At 33.5% G+C, this 22777-nt stretch overlaps 1 protein-coding gene across 1 annotated transcript; it reads left to right on the forward strand.

Moving 5' to 3' along the window:
- The first annotated feature begins 12505 nt into the window (after positions 1 to 12505).
- LOC130981471 (protein FAR1-RELATED SEQUENCE 5-like) lies at positions 12506 to 15211 on the forward strand. The gene is made up of 3 exons (XM_057905065.1): positions 12506 to 12520; positions 13541 to 15055; positions 15104 to 15211. The coding sequence occupies exons 1-3, from the start codon at positions 12506 to 12508 to the stop codon at positions 15209 to 15211; spliced, it is 1638 nt and encodes a 545-aa protein (XP_057761048.1).
- The last annotated feature ends 7566 nt before the right edge of the window (positions 15212 to 22777 follow it).

Genomic DNA, 22777 nt, shown 5'->3' on the forward strand with positions numbered 1-22777 from the left:
TTTATTTTTATGTAAATTTAATAGTTATAAATTATTAAATAATTTAATATATTTAACTAAATTATTATCTACAACTCTCAATTATTAAATTCGTATGAATATAACTATATATAAGTTAGAAAAACTTTTAAATATATTAATACACCGATATTTCAATAAATTTCAACCGTTACTCTTAATTACATATATTATATATTTTTTATAATTAAGATCAATATTTAAAAATTACTAAAACATTAGTGCACCAATACACTTTAAAATTTTAAGCAAAAAGAACCATGATGGGTTTAATTTTTTCAATCAGTGTGTAATTGATTCAACAGAACTCAACATATCACATTTCTCAACTGAATCATAAACATTCAATGTTGTAGCATTCAGCTTTAGTTTTTATTTGAAAAGAAAAATAAAATAAAATAAAACAAAATAACAAAATCATATTGATGTACATTTCTGTTCCTCTTTTACAAAAGTTTAAAATATTGGTATATCGTAGCCTACTTTCCATTATGACATTTCCTTTAGGATTTAGTCACGCATAACGCATTAGATTAATTTGTTTCCAATGAGAATGACACCCATGATAGAATGATGCCTACTGTTCATTGAGGCTTGCCCTATGTGCTTCTCAACGGTGTATGGATCCTTGGAGATTAACATCACCAACTTAGGAAAACAATCATGAGAGGTAGCCCACAAAGGGTGCCTCTGTCCTTTATATATAAAAAAATTGGAAAGGCAAATAATATTGAGGGAAAAAGTCACAGAGGAAAGTAGATAAAATAAGATAAACCAAATGCATTACTATAAAAGAAAAATGTTATTTATATCCGTCCAGAAATTTATTACAAGCTAAGAGTTAATATTTAAAGTGGTTCTTGAATTTGTAGTCAAATTTTAATATTATTTTTAAATTTAAAATATTTAACAATGATTGTTCCTAAAATTTTTTTGTGACGAAATAATGATGTAATTAGACGAAGATCACGTTAAAAGTTATATTGCACTGGTAAAATATCATCGTTTTATTTTTGGCGTCCAAATAGAATATAAACAACGTCTTTTAGGGTTTAAAACTCCTCAAAATTTTCTAAATAATGTCGTTTATGTTCTATTTGGACCTAAAATATAAAATGATAATATTTTACCAGTCCAACATAATTTTTAACGTAGTTTTCATCCAACTACATCATTATTTTATCATCAAAAAGTATTTTAAAGATGACTATATTGAGTTTAAGAATAAATTTAAAATAATTTTAAATTTAAAAATGACATTAAAACTTAGACTATAAATTTAAAAATAATTTTAAATATTAACTCTACTAACTACAAATATATAATGAGAGAGGAAAACACAAATTAATAGATTTATCAATAGGATGAAGGAAACATGAACTATAGATAAACATTAACATCTACTCTATTACTCTTAGGAGCACTACTCTATGGCACACCAGACGAAACATTTTAATGGCAAAAGAGACAATTATTGAACAACATGCTATTGAGCAACGAGTATTGCAGTTTCGTGCATGATTATTTAATCTTTAGAGTTTATCAGCCCTCTTGATATACGCGTGAATTATTTTAGTTTCTTATGTTTGAAGATTGAGTATTACTCAAATCAGTATTGAAGTTTTTAAAGTTAGATATTTTAATTTTTTAGATTTTAAAATATATAAAATAATTTTTAATTTTTAATTTTTATTTTTGTTAGATAATATAGTCTCTTTTATTAGTTCTTTAGATTTTAGTTGATATAAAATGTTAACTGTTATATGTAACTATTAAGTATTCATGTGTGTATTTTGGATAAATAAGTCTTCAAATTAAAGTACAAAATAATCCTAGAAAAACTTAAAAATTTTTAAAACAATTTCTAAAAATTTTTAAAAATTTTAAAATAATCTCTTCAAATATTTTTAATCTTTTTCAAAAGTCATGTTTTATAATATTTTTTTTTTAAATATTTAGATACTACAAGCCAAATAAAGAAAGCACAGATAGAATTAGATTCTGCAAGTAAACAAGTTGCAGCTAAACATGAAAAAATAATTAGACAAATCTAAAACAAATGCACACTCAAGCAAAACATTCAATTGCATATGATGTATGTCTGTCCTATAACAGATGATATCATCTGTTGATTATATAATCAACCCTACATGTCCTGGTAGCTAACCGTGGATAGTCTTTCTGTATAGGGGTGTTTAAATCCAAACCGATCCAAATTAAACCGCTCATTCAATCCAATCCAAACCGAAAACCGATTAAAACCGCACTAATTCGGACTGATTGGATTTTATTTTTTACAAACCGCTAGATCGGATCGAATTTCAGATCTACTTTTCATAACCGATCTAATCCAATCCAAACCGCACAATATGTTATAATATTATTATTTTATTATTATATTTATAATTATACTTATAATATGTTCAATTTATTATACATTTTTATATTATTCATGTATTATTATTATTTAATAAAGATTTTATGTTCAAAATGTTATTTATTATTTATTTTAACTAACCTATAATTTTATTTTTATTATTATGTTATCGTTGACTTTTTAAGATATTGTTAAAACTTGTTATGTCATTGTTAATTATTTAAAATTTGATGTTGAGATTTGTTATATGTATTTAAATTTTTTAATTTACAAAACCGCAAATTCAATCCAATCCAAACCGCTTGACATTGGATCGGATCGGATCGGATTTTTTTAAAAACATCATCCAATCCAAACCGCACCGCAAGTAAAATTAGTGTTCGGATCAAATGAGTTTTTGACTCAAAACCGATCCAAACCGCACCACAAACACCCCTACTTTTGTACGCGCATCCCCAAACTCAACAATATCCATGGAAATAATTCCAAGCTCATCAATGGAAAAAACAAAATTCCAAGCTCAACTTTATACATGGAGTGTTAGGATTTGGTTGAATTAGTCGCATATTGCTTAGGATAGCAAATGGAGTGGGTGGCCTAGGCTATAAATATGAGGCTAAGTTCTCCATTTGTTTTTGCACCAGTCAAAAATACTTTAAGTTTGTATCTGATTTTTCTTTTCCTCTGTACTCTTTGATTAGAGTGTTGTGAGGTGTAGTTAGATATTTGCTTTGAGAGAGTGTGGGTGTATTGGGGTGCCGGTGTTAGAGAGAAAGAAGTCTATGTGTTGTAACAATTTTCACATAGTGATATTCTCTGGTTGTCATTTGACAACGGCCATGGTTTTTTTTCCGGTAATTGGAGTTTCCACGTTAAATTCTTGTGTTGTGATTGTGTCTATTTTATTTCTCTGTCAAAGGTGTTTTCTCAAGGGGAAATGGTGTCTTATTCCCAACAAGTGGTATCAGAGCTTTGGTTTGGTGAGATTTATTCTTAGTATGCTCTGTGGTTGCAGCCTAGTCTGACCTTCCACATCAGAAAAGAATTTTGTCCTGTGGCTTGAGGTTGATCTTTGGTTGCTGTTGTTGTTGCTGGAAGGCAGTGTGACACTGTGAGAGTGCAGTTTGGAAAGGTTCTGGCTAAGGAAAGATCTGGTATTTAAGTGTGTCCATTGTGACCCACCTCTCTTTCCTGGGGACCCTTCCTAGTGCACGGTCTACAGTTGAATTATACTATTCCAGTATACGGTTGCAACAATGTTAGGATATTCAAGTGCTCTGAAGCTTGAAATAGAGAAATTTGATGGAAGAATCAATTTTGGCTTGTGGCAAATACAAGTCAAGGATGTGTTGATACAATCAGGTTTGCACAAGGCGTTGAAGGAGAAGATCTCTTGCTCTCTCTATGAGAGAAGATGATGTTCTCTAGAAGACAAGAAGTATCCTCATGGTATTACCGCACTGTCATGGATAAGGATAAGCTGTGGCAATCGGGTCTACAATTGCACACGGGCATTGGTTGGCGTTGAGATGCAAGGTGTGTGGCGGAGTTAAGTCGATGGCTGAAGAACTTCCAGGAAAAGCCAATTTAGAAGTTGCACCATGAATTTTCAGCAAGGTTTCGATCTGTACCAAGGCGAAATTCTTGGAGTGGTCTAATTCCAAGTGAGTATACTTTCATGGTGGAGTATGATAGTTCTCTGAACTATGATTGTCGGTATAGACAATGGCAACAAAGAATTGTCGATGTTGACAATGGAAGCTGAAGATGTGTGACTATTTCAATCAAGGTGGAGATTGTTAGGATTTGGTTGAATTAGTCCCACATTGCTTAGGATAGCAAATGGAGTGGGTGGCCTAGGCTATAAATATGAGGCTAAGTTCTCCATTTGTTTTTACACCAGTCAGAAACACTTTAAGCTTGTATCTGATTTTTCTTTTCCTCTGTACTCTTTGATTAGAGAGTGTTGTGAGGTGTAGTTAGATATTTGCTTTGAGAGAGTGTGGGTGTACTGGGGTGCCGGTGTTAGAGAGAAAGAAGTCTATGTGTTGTAACAATTTTCACATAGTGATATTCTCTGGTTTTCATTTGACAACGGCCGTGGTTTTTTCTCCGGTAATTGGAGTTTCCACATTAAATTCTTGTGTTGTGATTGTGTCTATTTTATTTCTCTGTCAAAGGTGTTTTCTCAAGGGAAAATGGTGTCTTATTCCCAACATGGAGGAGACACCCAAGCTCAAATCCATTATCCATTATATATATATATATATATATATATATATATATATATATATATATATATATATATCCAAAAATGGTCACATGGCATCTTCTTAGTGTATCTAAATTAAAAATGTTTCCCGTCTTTTTATCCCAACTACAAATACCTTTCTGCTTTTTTATTCCAATTGCAAATCTCCAATTGAAAATCTACTATCTATTATTTATCTATCATATATTATATCTCTAGTTTTACAATTAAAATGTGTCATATATCATTTTTTATTACAATTGGAATCAAATCTTTTTCTCTAAAATTAAGAAATTCTCTTTTCTTCCTTACTAATTTTACAACCAAAATGTGCCACATATCACTCTCTCATTGTAATTGAAATTAAATCTTTTCCTCCAAAATTAAAGAATTCTTTCCTCCTTCTTACTAATTTTACAACCAAAATGTACCACATGTCACTCCCTCATTGCAATTGAAATCAAATCTTTTCCTCCAAAATTAAAGAGTTCTCCCTTCCCCCCTCTTCCTTTCTCTATTTCTCTCATTCCTTCAACTACTCTTTCTATTTTATATATCATTATCAATATCAATGACTAATTACTAATTTGACAATCAAAATGTGTAAATATAACATTCTTTAATTGTATTAAAATTAAAATTAAAATATTAAAATTGAAATTCAAATATATCTATATTATGTATCATATATTACTATCTAATTTAATAATCAAATGTGTCACATGACACTCTCTTATTAAAATTAAAAGAAAATATTTTTTTCAAAATTAATAAACTCCCTTCCTAAATTCTCTCATCTACCTCTCTCAATTTTTCTATTTCTCTCTACTATTTTTGTCATCCGATATATTTTTACAATTAAAATAAATTTTTTTCCAAAATTAATAAACTCTCTCTCACTCTCACTCTTCATCTTTATCTTTCTCTCTCTTTTCTCTTATTCTCTATTTTTTCTATCTTTCTTTTCTACAAAAAACAAAATTAACAAAATAATATAATTTAAATAAAAAATAATATTAGTATTGTTATTATATACATAGTTTTTTAGTTTTTTATTTAGTTTTAAATTTTCACCGCTTATCTTTCTAATCTATATTTTTATTTCTCTTCTTTCAAATATTTATTACATATAATTTGGAGAGAAGACTAATATTATAATTAAAAGTTAGAATCAAGATTCAATTGTTTTAAAAAAAATTAATTTTGAGTTAATTTTATAAATATCAGTATAATTTTTTATACTAAAATCTAATTATATTTTTATATACACAGGGAGAAAAAATATTATTTTTAAATAGCAAGTATAAAAATTAATTATTTCTATTTGTATAACAGACTTAACAGTTAACACCTAATTAAATATAAAAATATACATGTTAAATTATTTTAAATTTTAGATAACGAATGTTAAAATTAATTATTAATAAAAAATAATACCTTTTCGTATAAAAATAATAACTAAAATTCTTATTATTTAATTTTTTATGTACAGATACGTTGGTCTTCTTAGCTAGAGACTTTTATTAACCTACGACTTTTTTTTGTAAAAGTAGTTAAATTTTATAAATCTTTTGTATCATGCATAATTTATACTGTCAGAACAAAGTAGACTATAATTTTAAAAAATTTATATTCCTGTAATGTTATTACGAGTAAAAATACTAGTGTGTGTGTGTATATATATATATAGGATTGCCCATGAAAAAACTCGTGGAGTTAAAGTGTCCGGTCACATCTTACGACGGAGACTCAATAATTTATCTAAATTATATATGGCAAATAAACTTTTAATTCATCATTTATTAATGTTTATCATCATCAATTCATACCTCATTTCATCTCAATTTCATCATTATCATTATCATCATTATCAATCACATATCAAGTATCTTTCATCACGTCATTGTATTAACAATTCAACCACCCACTTCTCAACATTTTGTTCAATTCTCTACCTAACTTATTCAACACGCTCACCCTTATTCTAAATTTTAAAGACTCGCTAACAGATCTTAAACATGTGTTAAAGAGGTTTTAAAAATTAGATGGATGGTTTAAATTTTGAAAACATCATTTTCAGAAAACAGGGGTTCTGCGTACGCATGCTATTTTCGCTATACGGAATTGTAAATTTTTCATCTCGTGCATGCGACCCTTGTTCCACATATGCGAGTCCCTTAGGCAGGGAATCATCCCCGTATCGCGCGGTCCTGCCCGTGTACGCGGTCCTGCCGCGGGTCTGTCTGCGTACGCATGCCTAACAAAATCTGCAAAAAGCTGCTAAGTTTCAAAAAAATCAATTTTGCATACCTAACTTCGATCGCGCATAATGTTTTTGTTAAAAATTATTTTTTGTTTATTCTTTGAATGTTGTTAACTTCACGGATCCAATTTTTATTTAAAATAAGTTTTATAAAATTAGGAGATTCGGAAGCTAAATTATAACCTGCTGAAATTGATCAAAAAACCAGCTTTTGCCAAAATTCACAAAATCTTTAACTTTTTGAATTTCTCAATCCAAAAATTAATTCAATTATAATAAAAATCAATACCAACCACCTATCCATCCTTCCTCAATCATTTCACACCTAATTACTCAATTTAATTCACAAACCACCATTTATAATTATCACCAATCCTCATCCTCATTAACAATTATCATCATTTCATATTACAACACATACAACTCACTCAATCCTCATACATAATTCATATACCACAGCATATCAACATACAATTTGTGTAATCTATACAATAATTTTCATCAAAGATCACTAATCATCAACAATTCACATAGTTCAACTAATCCTACAGTCAACTAGCTAAAATTTTCACATGACATTAAACATTAACTATGAGAAACTGAAATCATACCTTAGCCGATTCCTCTCGAAACCAAAAACACCTCAAAAACCTCCTTTCTCTTAAGTCTCCAAGTCGAACCAGCCACCAAAGCTTGATTTCGAGCGCTCCAATTCACCAATTCAATCTCTAATTCAACATAAATTCAATTTAATTCCATGAAATTCACCAAATTAATAACTACAGTCACATAATTAGACAAATCACAAGGATTTAGAATTTTCTTACCTTACACATTGATGATTGAGATAAAACCCAACAAATCTCCAACACTAGACTACCCATAAGCCATCAAAATCACAAAATCTCTCAATATACTAACCCAAATGTAAGAAAATGCAAGGAAGGAAGAACTAGGCATAGAATTCAAATTTTCTTTCCATTTTGTTCTGATAAAATTGAGGAGATTGATGAGACAAATGTTTGGCCATAAACGGCTCGTCAATCGAATCTCCGGATTGAGAGATATAGTGGATTGAAGTTGTGATTGAATTTGGAATTTAGTGTTCTATTCATTTTCTCTCTTCTCAGCGGGTTCCATGAAGAATGAGGGAAAAGAGTGGCTGATGGGCATTATATTGGTTGGCCTTGGGTCTAATATGGTCCGGTCCAATCAATTTGGTCTGTTAGTTCGGTTTTAGACCAAATTCTTTAAAATTAATGTCAAAATTCATATTTTAAATATTTCTTCTTTCCTAAACTATAAAAATTTAATTTCTAATTTATTTGAATAATAATTAATTTATTAATTAATTACTCATTAATTTTGCAGGATTTACAAGCAAAATCTCGCAAAATTAATTAATTACTCATTAGGGTTGGATCCAAACCTTATCCATTGCCACCCCTAAACAGAACACTTGGATTTGTCAAAGACTTTTCTTCTTCCAATATTGTAAAGTATGAGAAGCATCGCATTGGAATTTTGTAAATCATCTGCATTGATCATATGGTTGACCAATACTTACAAAATTGACTTCATAGAAAATTTGGTTCACATTAAATGCAAGTTCCAAAGTATTACATTTTATAAGCATTTGTACAAATATTTTAATTGTTTATGTGAAAAAATTAATATTTAATGGGAGTTCTATTTTTTAGACAACAATACTCATTCTCTTCTCATCATTAAAGAATGATCATAGAATATAATACCTATAAATTAATTTATTTTGCATGATTAAAAATAAATGACTTTATTTTTTTAAATTCCTTTTCAAAATTAATTTATAATTTATTTTGAAAATACAAGAAAAATTTTGTATATAAATAATTAAAGTTGAGATAAATAAACTGAAAATATTAGAAATTAAAATGTATTAATTTATAAATAATTCAAAAAATTCTGTTTTGAAATTTTTAAAATTTTTTAGGGAATGTACTCTAGCATGGATTTCAAGTAGGTTCCATCCCATATTCGAGTGGGTTAAGGTAAGAAAGCTTTTTTTCTTTAGATTTTTTCCAATTCTATAAACCCTAGGTTGAGGAATTGTAATTTTGTTGTGAATAGCTTGATTATTGAGTTGGTGTTGTGAAATTGGAGCTTGCTTTTAGGCACACTTGGCGGAGGTTTGATGCCATTGATTAGAGTTTGAGTTGATTGGAGGAGAAAATTCAAGAGTTAGAACTGCCATCATTAAGGCTGTGTTTGTTTCTGAAAGTAGGACAAGACAAGATATTGAGAACAAGGCACCAAGGATAGAGACACAAAATTTTGTGTTTTATATTCTGTTTGGTGATACACTAGAATAAATTATAAAAATCTAATTTATTCTCATTTTTTTAATCCAAAAAATTTGAGATAAAACTATAATAGTAAAAAAATAATATAATTATAAAAAATTAATAAGAATAATAAAAAAAATAAAAAATAAGTTGTATCCCATGTTAGTGTCTCTGTGTATTTTTTGTCAGGATAGACACAAAATACACTAATTCAGTATCTCTGGATACAATGTCTTTGTCCATGTCTCATCTATCAAATACGATTTTGTATTTTTGTGTCCGTGTCACAGTGTCTCGTCCATGTAAACAAACGTAGCCTAAAGTACGGGTGTTAGTTTCGAGTAGGCACTATGTAAGATTATGTGAATGTCTAGGTAAATTTCCCCTAGGATAAGATTGAATGAAATGGTGTATATTAATAATGGATTATGTGTAGTGTAATTTGGTAAATTGAATGTTTGATGTGAAAATATGATTGTTTGAGTGGAATTGAATATGAGGTTGTAGTTTTGCTTATTATTATAATAATTGATGTGGATATTGGGTTGGAGGTCGAGATAGAGTGGGATATCCCCTATGAGATAAGTCACGGTAAGTGATAGATTGCCAGGATTGAATTGATGATTGGAAAAATGAGAATTTGGTTGTATGATTAGATTATTAAGGTGATTATTGATAGAAAAATTGTGAAATTAGAATGAGTGGGGTGGAACTTGCTTAATTAGATTTGGAATGGATATAAAGGGGTGAATGAGTGTTAAAATGCATAGATGAAGCTTTGGAATGATTTATGTATGGTTTGGTTTGAGTTGAACTGAGATTTTGGCGAAAGTGAGTAAAGGTTTAAAATTGGTAAAAAAAAATGAGTTTTTGATCAATTTTGATAGGCCATAACTTGGCGGTCGGAGTTCGGATAATAATGAAATTTATCTTAAACCAAATGTTGTAATGAGATCTTTAAAATGGTTTAAGAATGATGGAAAATTGAATTCTATACAGAAAGATATGAACGATTAAAAATCGGTATAAAAAACTAAATTATGAAATTATGCGGAAAACCAGAATTTTTGGTACGCGTGCCCACGCACCATATGGTGCGTATGCTTGTACGAAAGTGAAGGAAGTTCTCGTGTGTATGCACAACAAGGGAGTTTTCCAAGTCATGCGTACGCACGATAGTGCACGCACGCACAAGTTGAGAATTGCTTTGGGTACATGCATATGCACAAGAGTGATGCGTACGCTCAAGCCCTATTTTCACATTTAAACTCTGTTTTTAACTATTTATCTTTTCCAACAAGCTTGTAAACTTCTGTAACCCCTAATTAATGTTCGACAACTTCGGTTTAACCAAGCGTTTATCCAAGAATAATTCAATTTAATTTGATAAAAAAAATTTAAGACATTGATATAAAAAAGAAAACATTTTTATCTTTAAAATTTAGTGATTTTATGCTCAGCAATATTTTAATAAAGGATCAAAAAAAATTTAAAGAATGACAAATATATTTTGTTATTATTAAAGCGTTTATAAATTTTTCAAAAATGTATTTATCATTTGTATATTTTAAAATTATTTTGTAAATAATATACTATTTTATTAATTTATCTAATTTTAAATGTCCAAATTAAATAACATAACAATACCAATAATAAGAAAAGGGAAAACTTTGTGGCAAAGTGGTACTAGGGATTGGGTGGGTAGGCATTATATGTGCATGATGATGCATGTGAAAGTTTGGGAAGTTTGCCAGGTTTGATGGATATGCATACCCCATCAGCTTTTGGAGACTAAAACCCATCTAACACACCATTTGAATGTAGTAGACTAGTAGGAGTGTAGTGATGGAGGCCACTTTTTATTTTTGAGAACAATGATTCATTTATCATGGCCTCCAACTAAGCCCCCTTGCTTGTGCAAGTGTGCAACACATTATTGTTCCTTGTTATGGGTCCCATCAATATATGCATGACTGAACCCCACAAAAGTCCTTTAGATATGAACCAACTAAGAATTTAAGATCAAGTGATGATATTTTAAATTTATTTCTGATGATGATTTTTGTTTTTGATAAACTAGATTTTAATAAAAACATTGACAAATTAATTCATAATTTTTTAGAATATTAGATAAATTAATATTTAATAAAAATAAAATTATAAATTAATCTTTTATTTTTTGAAATTCAGATCATTTAATCATTCAATTATAATAATTCTTTAAAATATTAAAGATCTCATTTATTATTTAAAAAAAATATTAGGAACTAATTTATTATTTTATTTTATTAAAATCTAATTTATTTAATATTCTAAAATATCATATATGAATTTATAATTTTTTTGTTAAAAAGTTATTTATCTGATAAAAAAAATAATTAGAGCAATTTGGAGTTTCACTGGTTAAAATTATTCTTTACTTGCTTTTTGCCCGTTGTAGCATTAGCAAAGTCACAATAATGTGTGTGTGATGCTTCTAACAACTTTCTACAAGAAACGGAAAGAAAAGAAAGGATCCCATCACCCCTCTTCTTTTTGTTTCTTTGTATGTAAAACTTTCCTTATCCTTTTGTGTCCACGTTACATCAAAATTATTCAACTTATGATATAATAATTTTGTGAGAATAACGATGTATGAGAATAGAGAATTAATTAAATTAAAACGAAATAAGTATATGCGTTCGTATACATAAGCGGGTAACTGTGTCGGAAACTTCAATTCGATATATAAATATCAAAAGATTCCTACGTACCTGAAATGAGTTTTTGCTTGTGTGAAGAATAATAGAGTTGCTGGTCGTAATAAATTGAAACCAAAGTAATGTAGCTAGCCTAGTTGGTCATAAATTGAGAGACTCGCATATGCACTTGTACCATCTCGATTTTAAAATTAGCTTCACATGGTCACGGGGTGGACCTAAAATATGTTGAGTAAAATTTTTATTATGGTCCTATTTAGTTTAAGAGAGGAAGATTCGCCCGTTACGATTAGAAAATGACAATTTAATATCTAATTGTCATTTTTGTCGGATAATGAAATTCTGCTATTAATTTTGTTGTGATCTCATAATTTCAGAATTCTACGTGGCATAATAAATATTAAAGGGTCAGTCTAAAATTAGCCTAAGTCTTTTGGGCATTTTTAATTTACTATGGTATTGGAAGCGATGATTTAAGTTGGCGGAAGATTCAATAGTTTACATTCATTCCATGAATAACTTGCTAGAAATTAGGGAAATAGATAGTAAATCTTGGTGATTTCTTCCAAATCCATGGCAATTTTGTGGGTAAGTTACTCTTGCACATGTGTCATCATCTCAGTCATTGATCAAGTAAAATTTTTAACCTTGCATTAATACATTCATTGATAATAGCAAAAGCCTTTAATGAACATATACTATAACAAATACTACATTAATTATTGTATACATATACTATATAGTGTATTGGGGAACATTTATAATTATAATTTATAATCTCTAACTTGTTTTTCATTTTATAAAATACCCTCCATCATTTTCTAAAATTCAACATGCATGTCTCACAAGCCTTTAATTCATGTTTCACTTCCTGGAAAACGCATAGAACCCACTGCCCAGTGGTTTTTTCGCCTTCGTTCTATACCCACTACCCAACCCTGAAATTTGTTATCCTAGAACCCACTACCGAATCCTGTTTGATTTTTTCACCTTCGTTCTATACCCAGCGTCCATTTAGCAAGAATGATATCCTTCGAGTAACAGGTTCCGGAACTGGTACTCTGCTTTCGTCGGATTGGCGTCGACGTCAACTGAGGAGAGGGCGAACGCTAAACTGATGTGGCTCCGGTAGAGAAATTTGTAGCAGAACTTCTGCTAGATCCGAAGCTGTGGCTATTGGAAGCTAGTTTACCAACAATCAATTTTCGGCTGCCTTCGAATTAGGTAAAGGTCACCTCCCTCCGACTCCGACAGTGCATTTTTTATCCGTTGAAGCTCAACCTCTGCTTGTCATCAAGGTATGTCCAGATTAGTTCAATTTGGATGATAGTCTATGCCTTTTTAACGGTTCTCTGTTTAGGGTGTTGGGTTGCTATCCTTGAATTTGGAAATTAAGTTACATTATCTAGTTCTATGCTGTGGCTAGCTTTGGGGAATTCAAATTAAAACCTAATACTGGGGTCGAAAACAATTGGGTTAGTTTAATTGGTTTTGGTTCATTTAATTTTACATGCAGCTTAGTTTAGCTTCCCGTAGTTGCTGCCATTGGCTCTGTTTATTGACATTTTTGGGTAAAATTAAGGCAGGGGTTAAATTATATCCATAAAGGAGGATGATGTTAAGAATGATTCTGATAATGATTTGGGTGATGATTTCGATTATCAACCGAATGCAGAAGATGATGCTGATGACGACGATGTGGATTCGCTGGATTCCACTAGCAAGAGTGAACAAGTTTGTGGTGTAAAAAGAATAGCGGATTTAATGGTGGAGAATATTTGGAACCTGGAGTTTAGGACGGAGGATGAGGCTTGCCAATTTTATAACGCTTATTCTTGTTGGCATGGATTTGTAATGAGGAAGGACGACGTGGTTAGGGATAATCAAGGTAGAATCATTAGCAGGCAACTTGTTTGCAACAAAGAGGGCTGGAGAAATATGAGGTATCTTGATATGGATGATAGATCAAGGGAGGCAAGGTCACTAACGCGAACCAAGTGTCCAGCTCGGCTTAGGGTAAAGCTTGACTACGGCTGCGGTAGATGGAAGGTATCATGTTTTGTGGAATCTCACAACCACGATCTGACGCCACCCCAATTTGCGCATCTGGTGCCGGCCAATCGTCGTCTAACTTTCACTGATATAGTTCAAGTGGAAAATCTTCATAATTTTGGTGTCAAGAGCTGCCATATTATGGGGTATATTGCATTCCAGAAGGGTGAATATCGTCATGCTGGCTTCACACGGAAAGATTTGTACAACCACATCGATCGCTATCATCGGGCAAAAGTTAAAAATGGGGATGCCAATGCGGCAATAAACTATTTGATTGGCAAGTCAAACAACGATCCGCTGTTCTTTGGAAAGTATACGTTCACTAGTGACGAAAGGCTGGAGCATATTTTTTGGGCAGATGGGCAGTCAATTATCGACTATCACTGCTTTGGAGATATTGTTGCCTTTGATTCAACCTACAAGAAGAATAAATACAACAAGCCTTTGGTCATTTTCTCTGGATGCAATCATCACGGGCAGACTGTTATCTTCGACTCCGGCCTACTATCCGACGAAACCAGAGAGACGTATAAGTGGTTGTTGGAAACCTTTGTTGAAGCGATGGGTGGGAAAAGTCCAAAAGCAGTAATAACTGACGGAGACCTTGCCATGCGAGATGCAATCAAGAATGTTCTGCCTGATGCGACCCATCGGTTATGCGGATGGCATCTACAGAGAAATGCATGTGAAAATATAAAGAATCCTAATTTCCTGCGCGATTTTAAGTGTCTTATATATGACAACAACGACCAGAGAGACTTTGATCAGAGATGGGCAGCCATTTTGGATAAGCACAACCTTGTTGGAAGTACCTGGATGGAAAAGACGTACGAAACTCGTGAGATGTGGTCCCATTGTTTCCTCCGGGATAAGTTTTTCGGTTACATAAGGACGACATCACAGTGTGAAGGTATAAATTCTCTCATCAGATTTTATGTTAATCGCAAGAACACCCTTATTGACTTCATGCATAACCTGGATAGGGCCTTAAAGGAGTATAGAAACAACGAGTTAATAGCTGACTTTAAGTCTCAGTGCTCAGAGCCAATGATGATTACCTCGTTGGAGGTATATTAAAGATCTGCATCATGTTATTTCACGCGAAACATTTTCAAGGAAATTCGTAATGAGATTCAGAGGGCAGGGGCTTTGAATATAACGGTACTAAGCACAACCTTGGACAAGGTAGAGTTTAGTGTGACTGCTCTCGGAGACCCGGCCTAAGATCGACGGGTGGAAGTCGATAGAGGTAAGAATTTGTTCTCGTGCTCGTGCAAGCTGTTTGAATCACGTGGTATTCCCTGTAGTCATATCTTCTGTGCCATGAAGTTCGAAAACATACTTGAGTTTCCAGATTCGTTGATATACAAAAGGTGGACAAAAAATGCAAAGAACGAATTTATTAGCACAGAAATGCCTGTGAATGATGACATCAAAAGGGTCTTAAAGTTTCGAGTTGGAGCATTGGCATTGAATTGCAACAAGCTGTGTGATATTGCTTGCAAGGATCTTGCAGACTTTGATGAAGTCCAGTCTGAACTTGTCAATTTAGTTATCCGCCTGCAGTCACGCAAACAAGGCAAGTCAACTCCTAATGTTAACGTGGAAGGCATCAATGATCCCTTTGTTGTCAAAAGCAAAGGAGCCCCTTCCAAGAGGTCTTCTTGGAGGAAGAAGAGAGCATGCTCTAATTGCCACAAGTACGGTCATTACTACAAGCGTTGTCCAGATCTGATGCAGCATAGTGTGGAAGGTAACCCTTGCGATCGATCATATGGCAATGCATCAGCCAAGGACTCAGGTTTTAGTCCAGAAAGGTTTGCTAATTCTTCGAGGTCGTTCTCAATTAAGTCCGAACACCACTTAGGACCTAATACCAAGGTACGATTGTTTATTCTAAATAGACTCCTGCTGTGAAAATCTTGTTCGGTGTGTGTCCCTTTGAAAACCATTAAACTATGTGAATGCTCCTCTGTTTGGGCAGCGTTTTAAAAAGGGTGGAACAAGGAAGTTTACGGCGACGGGTATGAGGAACCGGAAGGGTAAAGACAACAGTTTTGTCGAGGTAATTTTTTTGAATATAAACATCTAATTTCTGTGTCATGAACTGGGTAAATTAATGAAGATCTCCTTCTTCTTGTCTTAAAAAAAATTATAAAACAGCGGAGCCTCCATGAAAGCAGCGAATCCATTGACATCGCGTCCACGAATGGTGTTTTCAATAAAAATCTTGACTCGTTAACACAGGTGTGATGCGTAAAACTCCTCTTAACCACTTTGCGATGAATGACCATTATGGTTTTATGCATTATTATAGTTTTTGATTGGGGATTATGATGTTATCAGCAGGTGAAGGAGTCACAGCAGGACAAGATACATTCATTCACGAACTATGAATGCGATAATGATGTCATTGATGATAAATGTGACACACGGCATGTGCAAATCGATGTCCGAGATCAGTTACCATCATCACTGCCTTGTGGCAACAAACAAGGATCGTACATGGCATTGTTCGCGTCGATGCATAGGACACTTTGGCCATTTCAAGGAATTAGTCTTCTGAATTTAGTGCAATGCAAGTATAATTGGTTCTAAAAGCGTGATCTATCCTGATTTACTGATCGCAATGTATTTGTCACTGCTTGGTATTGAGGAGTTTTAAGTTGTATTTATTTACGTTAACTATGAATATGTCCATTAGGGTGATAATTATGTTCGATTATATATATGTGATTTGCTTACATTGCTGTATTCTCGTTGCGGTAAATTGTGGTTGACTTTTGGGTAACGACTTGCTACCATTGTGATTACGCAATTCAGTTGATCAATTAGAGTTGTGTAAATTGATTTTTTCCCTACTTAGTCCATTATGATGACAATAATGTTGAATAATATGCATGTGTTTTGCTTACATTGCTGTAGTTTAGTTGCAGTTTATTGTGGTTGCATTTGGGGTAAGGACTTCCTACCATTGTGGTTATGCAATACAGTTGAAAAAATAGAGCTGTGTTAATTGATTTTTTTTACTTTCTTAGTGCATTTGATTTACCAACCAAATTATTAGATTGAATGGGTTGTATTCTCCAAGGTTGAATTGTTCATACATGGTTTTAAATCTCTTTTGTAACGTTGAGGTTGTGAATCTACTTTGTTATTATTGATTTCCTATATTCATTGAAAATTTTATTTAAGGGGAAATGGCACACTGTGTATGAAAGCAGTTTGAAATATATATAGATATATCAAGCAGAAGATTCGTAAACACAAACACATTTCTATTCGCTCATATCATAGTTTCGATTATTAGGTTCAATAATCTGTTGATGTTATTAGAGTCTTACATATTGACAGAATTTAACACTAGGAACAATAAATGTTTGAAACACTGCGGACATTTCCTTTAAGTTGTACAATAGCGAATCTTTCTATGTTATGAGCTACTTGACTACGGCATGACTTTACTTTGATAGGCAGGGTTTTGCTTCCTGGGATTGAGAGCTTGAATGTTTCCAAAATGTAGTCATCCAGCATCCGTAACATTGTTGACTATTATAACCTGATATTAAGAAAACTCATCACGACAACTATACACAATAGATGAATCAAAAAAATCAATTAATTCAGTAAACCTGAAAAAAAAAGGATCCACAAAACTGCTACTTACCCTTTAGCCTTTGGGTTCTAGGTTCTTCATCAATTTCCTTTCCCAGTGTTCTACCTACATACACAACAATAGCCTATGTGAAATATAAGTATATAAATTCAAAGAAATACATCACATGGACCAACCATCCATTAGTCGGATTCTTTTAATAGCTCTACTGCATGCACCCAAACACCATCCGGCACACTTGTACTCTAAATTAGAAAAAAGAAGCATTTTTTTTACCTCTAGATGGATATCTTCCATGGGAAAATGAATCGGTACCGCAGCACAAGTGGCTAAGTTGGTTTGGGAATGGTACTTCTCGTTTTCACCATCTTCCTGAACTCTTGGGGGAGAAGCAACGTCATCTGTTCCCTTTGCGCATCCTCGTCGTGCATTAAGATAAGATATCGTTAGTTAATATTTTACTTTTTTCTTCCGTGCAGGAGTATGTGGAAAAGGTACAGTGGTCGTAAGTACAACCGTTCGTGAAACATAGACGGATTTCCGCTACGTATGAAAATTATGAATTACTCAAGACAAAACCCAAGGCAGTATTATCGAGGTCTGTAGCCGATGACATGTTGTCGAACTTTAATTTAGTGTGTCAAGCCGACTACAGAAGACGTTCCTTGTTCGGCTAAGTGGGAACGAGTATCAACTCAAATTTATTCAGAGCTACCAACGGGTGACGGAATAAAAGTCAGACGGAGGAAGGTAGATGATAGTGTTTGGTTGAATGAATGTTGGTATGCACTTCCTGAGTTCTTAAGACTAAAGCATGGATATTTTGTGGTTTTCAAGTACAATGCTGAATCCGTATACGAATCTATATTTTTTCTCGTGTCAAACCTTTTTCTCGTCATCCGCTGGTACCTCCGACAATATTGTGTTAAAAGAGCCTAACCAAGTAACTCTGAAAATTTTATTCACATTACAACCATCATGCCATTGTCTTACCTTCATAGTCAGATTTGTTGGCTGCTTTGGGTTCGGGTATTGAGTGGCTTCTTTCAATACGAATGCTTCCGGCGACACCTGTGACTGTAGTTTCTAGCATCCGAACGGCGACGGCAACCCCATGGCTGTCAATTTCATCGACCAACGTGCATCTTGGATCACAAAAGTCCACCCAGCAACACTTGGAATGAACACTGCTTCCCGAACACAATCTGAAATCCCAGACAAACACATCAGGTATAAAACACTCAATAAGTCATTCATCAAATCAATTATATACATTAACAACCATGTTCCAACAAAATCATGTCCAAATACACAACCTAATATAATGACTTCACAAATTATTTCATAAACCGAGAAGAACTTACCATCGTATCGACGATAGAGCCACTTTGATTTAGCGAGAAACAACCCATCCTGTGAGACGATACAGGGCATCCGCGATACTACCGCTAATTGTGACGATTTGTGGAATTAGGGAAAACCTCAACCGAACGAGCGTTGATGGGGTTGAAGACAATCTGCCCATTTGTAGAACCCTCGCTTGGTGTTGGATAGAGTGATCTTGGATGTGGATAAAGTCTTATCTCATTAGGATCGGCAATTTGTGGTTCTCATTCTTCTCTTCCAGATCCACCTCTTCTTATCTATGCTCTGGACCTGCAAAATGAAACCACATGACCCCCACTGCAAAGTGAATAAGCCCACACCACCCGTTGGCCCAACTACCTTAAACAAGTCCACCGCTGAAGACCAAGTCCAAAAACATAACACAATAACCCAGTCCACGTACCACCCATTGGAACCACATAGCTTTACTCCATCAACCGGCTCCCCCATCAACAAAATTGGTAGGCAAGCTTGCAGAGCTCTGCCAAGCATGTCCCCTGCATCCACCATCCTCACCACTTGTCAACATCCTATTCAATTTGTATCCTTTAATCTGTACCATATAATTGCCCCCTTAAGAAATAAAAAAAAGGCACACACTCCACGCTAGACCAGTGGCCCAGCTGAGATCCAAGCCCAACCACAATAAATTACCCACCCTTGAGTCATTAAAAGAAACTACATTTGGGCTATTTTACTCATTGATTGGGCCGAATTAAGTTTTTACTATTCTGTTCATGTATCAAAAAGAAAAACATTTTTCATTAAACCAAGTTAAAAAAAAAGACTGGTGACATACGGCTTCATTCAAACATTACCGGTGTTTTCATCTTTCTCGATTTACTTTTTTTTCTTTAACATTTTAAGGTCAAACCAAACCAATTTTTAAAAAAAATCCCCCATATAAATAGTCAATTTAAAACCCGACATATAGAGAGAGTTTCACCTACAAAAATATGAGGTTTTGTTGTCTTCCTCACCTATTGGGCAAGATTTTTTTTAATTTTTTGTAAAGGCCAACAAAGTAATCAATTTATTCTGGCTATACTTAAAAAAAAAATTAAGGCAACTCTACCATTTGTACTTGGAAAACTAATTTTTGTCCAATCAAGTTAAAATGGAAAAGTCAATTAAAAAAGAGCAGAAACCTATAATATTTGCGAATGCGATTCTGTTTTAGTTAATACCAAAAGTTGTTTTCAACTTAATAACACCAAAAAAAAGTCAATATAATTGTTCAACAAACAAGAAACATATAATACTTTCTAAACCTACGGGAAAAGACTTAGCATGATATATTATGACAAAGAGGTCAAACACAGGGGCTAAGAGCCTTCAGTCACTCATCCTTATGCATCCTATCTGCATCGAACCTGGATGATCGTCACTGGCTCCTTTGATATCACCTCGAAGACCCCCACACCACCTGGCTTGAAATTGCACAATGAAGCAAAGTTCTCCCATCCTCTAGAAATAACGCCGAAGCTACCATCCCTTTTTCCACTGTACCTTGTATATGTAGCTTCGACCTGTATGTGGCCATGTGTGAGGATGATAGGGTGCCTCTGACCAGTGAAGTGACTGAGATGAGGGACGTTCGGCTGATTATAACACAAGAAATTTCAGTTAGTATTAACTAATTTAATGCTTACTTTAGTAAAACAATATTTCAACCAAAATGTTGCAACAACTTAACGCTTACCAACAATCGCAACGACATCATGCGAGCAGTTAGGTCCATCACAAAAAAAGGCCACTTGCTTTTGACCTTTGCGGCAACCGCTCTAGCACTGGCTGAAGGAGGGATGTTGATACACTTTGCAATTTCATAATTACCAGTCCTTACATATGGTGGTTCTTCAGGATCACGAAGTTGGTATGAATTCTCAATGCCACCAAAATCAAAAATCCGGACGTGGAAATTGGAGTTTCCTTTGTGTGTGAAATATAGCATGGAGTCCAGATTGATTTTGTACATCTGATAGAACTCCTCCCAGCCTCGAGTCAATGCAATTTTGCCACTTTGGAGTTGCGTCCAGAAGCACCGACAGGGGTTATTCCTTCCGTCAGGCACAACCAGGTCCAGGTAGGGGGTACGGTTTGGTAGCTCATTGGGAGTTATAGGTAATGACTGTTACAAATAGGTCAAGTTCTGTCAAAACATCGATAGCATTGAAAAAACTTTAAAATTAAGAGGTGTTAAGGAAACGGATGTTAATTACCAGTTTGAACATTGAAGGCCTTATTACTGGCTTCAGAAACCTCATCTTGTAGTTCTGTGTCGTACCGTTATCAATCGCTTGGACTCTCTTACCCTTGTCCTTCGAAGACGTCATCTATGGCAAGTGTCACACAGTTGCCAAGTTCAAAAAGGAACAAAGTCAGAGTTCATTTAAAAAAACTCATACAGTCGAATCTTTTGATTTAAAATCAACACACATGCATGTTTTTGGAATTGGAAACAAAGTAGTTCAATTTTATTGCGACTACGTTTGGTTATCAGCAGTGTATCGACCAGATAGTGACTACTACTGCATGCAAATACAATGCTACTAAATGCAAATGATACTGTTTGCACATATCATATATGATAACAATAGTATGTGGGAAAACAATCGACTAGGTTAAGCATTAAACAGGAAAAAAAATTCATGTTAACTATTAAACAATCAGTTTTACCATGAAAATAATTTTAGAGGTTTAGCTATTCTTCTTGTTTAAGATTTGTTTGTGGCCATAACAAAATCATTGCCACAATATTGTATTCCCTCAAGAATGCTGGGTTTATTTGATTTCTTCACTTTGTTATTTGTTAATTGGAGCCCACTCCCGGTTTTAGGTTTTAAAAAAGTTAAGAAAAAAAGAAACGTACTAGATTTCCAAAACAAGTACATTGTCACTGGCCCACTAAAATGTCATTTGGAATTTTTGGTCATAGTGTATAATCCTTTACGTTTTAAAAAGATTTTTTTCCTAACAACAGCTTTAGAGCCCACGAAAAAAAATTAAAACTTATACACAAAGTGTCTGCCACATACACCAGTCCGATTTTAAAATGTCCAACTAAAAAAGGTGACATTCAAGTAATATATTTCCAAAAAATATTCCTGGTATGTCTCCTACGTTAGTCCCAACAAGTTCAAGTACATAATAATATCTTATGTTTGGGAGGTGGATGGTGAAGGACTCCAAACGACATTAACTTAATTAATGGTCATAGGGTTTGTTATTTCCAATTTAAACTTCATGACCACATCCGAATAAGGAACCGGATTGATCAAGATTCTATCAACAAAATCAAGTAACATGGAAAGATAATTTAACTTGGATATTAAAAATGAGCATATAACGTATATTTTAGCTCCCTTAACAAGTAAAGATTCTGTTGTAACTAGATTATTTTGAATAAACGACACTAACCTTTATCGTCTATTGTATGACTAATTCACACAGCGATAATGTGTTCCTGTCCACCATCTGATCCAACTTTTCATTCCTTGTATGGTATGATGAACGACATTTTTGTCCCCCATGATAATGCGCGGGATTGATGCGTCGTTGAAAAGAACGAAAGCAAAATCACCCGAGTCTTTGTCCCTCCGAGGCATGACTGTCACCCTTTGAACCACATGACCAAACAAGTTGCAGAAAAACTCAATAATGCCATCTGCAGTGGGCATGGACTCTCGACCGAAGCATATGGTCAGTGTCTTTGGACGTTTCGCGTCATCCAACTCCTTGCAGACGTATTTCTGCTTTCCCTTATCTTGCTCAGTTTGCCTTCCTCC

The sequence above is a fragment of the Arachis stenosperma genome, chromosome 1 (assembly GCF_014773155.1).
Source record: "Arachis stenosperma cultivar V10309 chromosome 1, arast.V10309.gnm1.PFL2, whole genome shotgun sequence".
Classification (NCBI taxonomy): domain Eukaryota; kingdom Viridiplantae; phylum Streptophyta; class Magnoliopsida; order Fabales; family Fabaceae; genus Arachis; species Arachis stenosperma.

Excerpts from the sequence above, each read along its gene's own strand:
- LOC130981471 (XM_057905065.1), top strand. Across the intron at positions 15,056-15,103 it reads TGATGATTACCTCGTTGGAG|GAAATTCGTAATGAGATTCA; the intron begins GTATATTAAAGA and ends AACATTTTCAAG.